General features: G+C 40.9%; 1 protein-coding gene across 1 annotated transcript; it reads left to right on the forward strand.

Moving 5' to 3' along the window:
- Positions 1 to 631: 631 nt before the first annotated feature.
- Positions 632 to 5,998, forward strand: naif1 (nuclear apoptosis inducing factor 1). Its single transcript, XM_073478450.1, has 3 exons — positions 632 to 1,165; positions 2,579 to 2,629; positions 3,765 to 5,998. The coding sequence occupies exons 1-3, from the start codon at positions 721 to 723 to the stop codon at positions 4,313 to 4,315; spliced, it is 1,047 nt and encodes a 348-aa protein (XP_073334551.1). The 5' UTR covers positions 632 to 720; the 3' UTR covers positions 4,316 to 5,998.
- The last annotated feature ends 612 nt before the right edge of the window (positions 5,999 to 6,610 follow it).

The raw sequence follows: 6,610 nt of genomic DNA on the forward strand, positions 1-6,610 counted from the left end.
ATTTATCACTTCAACACAGTGACTGTTTCTCCATTAAATGAGAATGTCCAGTTAGACATACTCTGAAGCTCTTTGGCAGTGCGTGACTGTAACTGCACTAAGTGAAGCTATTTAAAGATTAATGATATTTATACAATATATATTATTTTATATCATTATTTAAATGTAGAAATGCCTTAAGATGATGTGAAAAGATGGCAGTGTATCTTGGGTACACACACACACACACACACACACACACACACACACACACACACACACACACAATACACTTATTTTTTATTGTACATTACAATGTTTTATGGCACGTGCATGGTGTCTTACCCTCTCTATACAAATTTAAGTGTATTTCAAAAGAAATTGATTTTTTATAAATAACAACAAAGACTCATATTCACCAACTACGTCTGTACGATAAATTGAGATATCATAACGGTGAGAATTTCTATTTGGCTTTTGAAACCCATAGTTTGTTTGGCTTGTTGAGTGATTGGCGTTTGATTAAACCAATAGTAACAGAGACTGTAACATGACCGCGAGATATCTGACCAATTGGGTGTCAATGGGCGGGGCAACACGCCCCGCTAACGTAAGCGTTGCTAGTAGGAAGAAGAAGCCGATTCTGGAAGCCATTACGTTGCGCACATCAGTTGAGTAAATCCTACTATTTTTGCGTACAATACGCACAATTACCTCTCTAAAAGAGGAATTTCTGCAATTATGGCATCGGTCGCGAAAAAGAGAAAAATGAATTTTTCGGAGAGAGAGGTAGAAATTATTGTGGAAGAAATAGAGAAACAAAAGCACACACTGGTTAACCACTTCAATGCTGGAGTCACCCACATGGCAAAGAATAACGCGTGGGGGGATATCCTGAAAAAGGTGAACGCTGTCACCACCTGTCCCAGAGAGCTCCCCGAGGTGAAAAAGAAGTGGTCCGACATGAAGACGGAGGTCCGGCGCAAAGTGGCCCAGGCGCGGGCTGCTATAGAGGGGACCTCCGCTGACTGCACTCCAGTTCCCGTCATCCTCACTGCTATGCAGCAGAGGATCTGTAACCTCCTGGGGGAGGCCACCATCATCAGCTTACCTGCAGGAGACTCGGATGCTGAGATAACTTTACCTGTTACAGTGAACACCGCTACCACCGTGACACTAGCAGAAAGTAAGTTGGCAGAAGTTTTACAGTGAGCAGCAGACACAGGATACAGCGACAGTGTGTGGGAATATGATGTATGCTTTTGTAATAAGCAGAATAAGTTCAAGTGTCATGTGTGTAGAGCTCAGTGAGAAATGTTGCTCTTTAAGTAGACTGACAGGCTGAGACTGAGCATGTATTATACAAGATTAATACAACTGAATATTGAAGGGAAAATACTTCTGATTGTGGGGGACTTTAATTCATACAACATAACATTTCCCATTTCCACTGATTGAAGCAAACAGCAAATCCAGTTCTGCTCCTCTTGTATTGTCCGCTCACTCACCACACCACTGCTTCCTAGTTATTTCCTGAAAGCTGATGAGGACAAGTGGTAATGATGGAAAGACAAATAGGATGCACCTGCAGACTCTTTGACCCTGATGGCAGGGTTGCTCTTGGCTCACTGTAGATTTGTATCCCATCTCTCAGCCATTGAGATGGACTGTGGATGCATTCAAAAGTACTAAACATGAGTCCTACTATTCCTCCACTACCTCCTCCTTTTCTTCATGACACAGACACCACATTGGAACAAGCATATTACTTACTAATAGCCCGATTTCCACATCCAATGATTTACATTTGGCACTTGTAGGAGAACAATATTAAAGGGACAGTTCATCCCAAAATCAAAATACATACTTTTCCTCTTACCTGTAGTGTTATTTACCCATCTAGATTGTTTTGGTGTGAGATGCAGTGTTTTGGAGATATTGGCTGTTGAGATGTCTGTCTTCTCTCTAATATAATGGAACTAGATGGCACTCAACTTGTGGTGCTCAAAACACCAAAACATACATTTGAAAAACTCAAGGTAATCCACAGACCTTGTTGTGAGAAGTTTTGTGCAGGAACTACACGGATGAGAGGCTAGCTAACTAAGTTAGCTAACTAAACAACTCAGCCAAGGAGGACAACATTAGTGTCACAAGCACAAGCCTCTTGTCCATCAGTGGATGCACGCTTCCTTCTGCGCGGTGATACTGTTGGCAGGTGTAGTTCGGTAGAAAGAACATAGATGCCATATGAATCTTCTCACAACAGGCTCTGTGGATTATCTTGAGTAACCAGGTCATGATGTCTGGATAGAGACATTGCCGTGAGTTTTTCAATTGTATGTCTTTGAGCACCACAAGTTGAGTGCCATCTAGACATCTCTACAGCCAGTATCTACAAAACTAGCACTACAGGTGAGAGTAAAAAAATATTTTTGGTTCTGAGGTGAACTGTCACTTTAAGCGACATACGATTGTTTGTGTAGGTTTAAGTTTAATATTTGACTTGTATTTCATTGTTTTCAAATTTTCTCCCTTCTTTTTCTTTGACTGTTTGTTGTCATGTTTTCAGCATCATATTCTGTCTGTGCTGTTTCAGCTCTTCCAGCTGGCTCAGGTACAGTCTGCGATGAAGCGAAGCCACTGAATGGTAAGTGTTATTATCTGCAGTATCCCTCCATACCTGCATTTTACTTCATACCTGACATATACAGGGCAGTAAGAGTATTTCTTAGTTGAAAGGACACATATTTCCACATGCTACAAAGGAAGATTTCCATGCATTGAATTGATCATTGCAACATTTCTGGTCAGCATGAGCTTAGACAGCAGACACTTAAGCCTGAGACTTATACAGTACGTTTAAAGATAATATAGAAAATAGTAGAATATAGAAACTACTGTTTCCCTACTCATGGTATGGGCAAATATGACAGCACGACAAAAAATGGGATGATACCTTAAACAAATGAACTTGGTGGCAGCAGGGCTATAAGCACAAGAGGCTGGTTGTGTTTTTATCCCTTCCTTATTTTTTTCCTTTTCTGATATTCTAATAATGTTCCTCTTAAGGTAGCAGCCTGCATTCATTTCCAGAAGGCTTCACATCACCCTGCATTCACATCCATTAGTGCAAGATTGACTTCATCATCACCTAGATTGTGCTCTTTTTGTTTCACTGCTGTGTCTTATCACACTGTGTGCCTTTTTTATGTTTCTGCTTCTGCCTCAACAACAATAATGATGGCTGGTTGGCACAGACATATTAAGAACCAGTTGGTAGGACAAATGAAAACACATTTACATGTTCAGACAGAGTGTGTCCAACAAAGAGGCAGTGTTGCGGACTTCATTGTGACTTGGGCTGGAGTCGACTTGAGTCACTGTTTTAATGACTTGTAACTTGACTGGACAGAAAATAAATGACTCGAGACTCGACTTGGAAGTTAAAGACTTGTGACTAGACCTAACTTGAGACATGATGACTTGAATGACTTGTCTGTGTTCATTTTATATTTGGAGGGTAATATTATGAAGTAGCTTGCATATCCATGACTGTCAAATTAAAACCATTCAGACCTGAACTCCACCCCCCTGCTCCACCTTTGACCTCATTTCAATATACAGATTTCCCAAAATGTTGAAGTATTCCTTTAAGTGGTGCATTGAGTGACATAAGGATTAGTAGATCACAACTGTATTTTTTAGATTTGGGTTTTGAATGGAAAGCTGCAGACTCTATAGGCAGGGTAACTAACGAAACAGCTGTTCTGTCCTGTTTCCAGCTGAAACAACTTACCACACTCTGGAAGACGGCGGCGTGGTGGAGTACTGCACCACCACTGTAGGCGACTCCACTCCCACTGTGGTGGCGGCTGTTGAAGCTCCAGTGGAGATGCTCGCCTCATCCGCAGCATCCCCGCCTCCACCACAGGGTCAGGCCAAACCTCAGGAGCTAAAGAGCCGTATAGCCCTCAACTCGGCCCGCCTGCTACAGGAGCAGAGAGTCACCAATGTTCACATCCGACAGATCGCCCAGCACCTGGAGGGCCAGAACGAGCTGCTGCAGATGATGCGGCGCTCCCAGGAGGCTCAGGCATTCGCTCAGGAGAGACAGGCCCAGGCCCTGGAAGGTACCCAGGCTGCCCTGCTGGCATTAGTGCAGATGCTCAGGCCTGCTCTCAAAGACCTGCGCAAATTCCTGCAGAGTGGGACTGAGGTGGCAAACCCCAGCAGCTCAACAGCAGGAGCCACAGCTGACGGGGCAGGAACAGAGGAGCAGAGCAGGCCCAAAACACCTCCACCTCCACCACAGCAAGCCGAAGGGATACAGTAGACACTGTGTGTGTGTGGTGCTGCCTCCTGTCTGCATTTCACATAGAGGAGTCCATGCACACAGACTACAGAGAACAATATAAACTTGTCAAAAGTTGCCTTAGCATGTACAGAGTTTTACTTGTGTTTTATCATGTGGCCACTCACAGAAGCATCAAAAAGGTTTAGTTAAGAACATTTTACTGCCTGTCATTAATCATCTGTGACTTTATGTTATTTAATACATTGGATTTGATTTTGAGATTATGTTTTTAATGCAACGATGCAGAAGGTCATCATTCTGATGTGGAATGAACATTGAGTTCTTAGTTTTGTCATGTCATTTTTTTTGAGACCGGAGTCAGTTCGTCTGCACCATGTCTTTAGAACGGAATAAAATTAGAAGAAATATCAGCAGCCTGTCTTTTTCCTGCAGGGTGCATTACTACTAATCAACCAGAAGATGTCAGTGTGTGTAAGCCAATGTCATCACTGGTGGCACAGCAGATGATGACAGTTAAAAAGGGTATCTCCACCAGTGTTACACATTAAAGCGTGTTTACAGGTGTTGGGTAGTAGTTCTGCATATGTAAAAAAGCAGTCTAAAGCCTTCTTTGCTGCATGCAATCTAGACTGCCTCCAGTGATGTCACTCAGTTGCTCAGTTTGTTTGTGTATTGGTTTGTTTAAAACAGGACAGAAAATAACAATAATAATACAAATAAATTACAATGATACTTGTAAACAACACTAATAAATACACCAAATGAAAGGCATTATCAGACATTCATGAGAACAACTATTACTAACATTAGTTTTGAACTGGGCAAGACTGACAGTTTCTCTAATATTTGTAGGTATGACATTCTGTTGTTTTGTTGCTGTAAATGAACAGGCAGATTGAGCAAATTCTGTCAAGCAATGTTTAAGTTGCATTGTGGGTAATGTATGCATCATGTTTTGAAAAGCCGTCCACTGGTCTGCATTGCATTCCTATAACACTGTTTGACTCATGGAGAGGTTAAAAACACATGATCAAAATCAATACAGCAGAACAGAGATATCACCTGTTTTACTCCACACATTCTTCTTACTTTCCAAAACCTGGTGACTACATTACCCAAAATGCATTTGTAGACAATTCATCAGATGAAGTGCAGCTTCCCCTGGAGCCACAAAGGGCTTTAGACTACTTTTTTCACATAAGCAGTAGTGTGAAGTAGCAGAACCACATTTAAAGTTGTCATGTAAACCTGGAAATAATCAGAAAGTTTGAGAATGCAGAAAAAAAATGAAAGTGTCAGAGGTCAAATTGTTATGCTAAGCAGAGGGGCTTTCTCAGCATCATTAAGTGCTAAAAGTTTCCAAGGTGGCAGTGCATGAAAGTCTAAAACACTTTACAGAAACTGGATCAGTTGTATCCAAAGCACGATCAGGCAGAGCCAAAGTGGGCAAAAACAAGAAGCAGTCTGTGACATCACAAGAAGCAGTCTGTGAGACAGATGTCTGTCACATCATGCTGGGATAACACGAGTCAGCAGGTTTTACACTAACTTGTGGAGTCCATGCAGCTCGAGTGCATGCTGTCATTAAAGGGGCACTGTGTAGTTTTGGAGAATAAACTTAAATATTTAGTATTAATGAGGTAATGATACAAACTCAGAAATATGTATTTTTCCATAAGTGAATAAACAAGCTGTTCTCAGAGGAAAATAAGGTCCCAGAACACTGTTTGCTAGAGAGGTGGCAGGGTCCGCCACATATAAACAAAGTAAAACAGTATACATTGTGTTGTCCTTTCAGTGGCTCCTTCCTGTTTGTTTATTCAGTTTATTCAGTCATGGAAACAAAGAGAGTTTTCATTATGAAGATCTTTCTCTTCTCATTAACATCTCTTCACCTAAACTACAGACTGCTCCTTTAAAGCAAAAGGGTGACAAACAAAATACTGAGATATTCATTGACAGTTTCCAAAGTTTCAACTTTTCACTCAAACTGCTAAACTGATATGATCATTTGTAATGAAACAAATAGTATTACATTGGAGACAAATGCAAAGTAGAAGTATCTTGACTCCTGGTTGCAGACTCTTACATATATGAAAAAGTTGAATATTGAACAGTTGTATGTACTATATGATGGAGTAGAAGAGCTTTATCTATCTATCTTAGAAGAACCCATATGTGAACATCATACCGAATATATTACTGACACATATCTGCTTTTAATATGTAGCCTATTACAGATATATAGTTTGTCCATTCAAAAAAATTGTTCCAAATTGAAATATATTGATACCTATGATGACACTACGGTAT

This window comes from Pagrus major, chromosome 12 (assembly GCF_040436345.1).
Source record: "Pagrus major chromosome 12, Pma_NU_1.0".
NCBI lineage: Eukaryota > Metazoa > Chordata > Actinopteri > Spariformes > Sparidae > Pagrus > Pagrus major.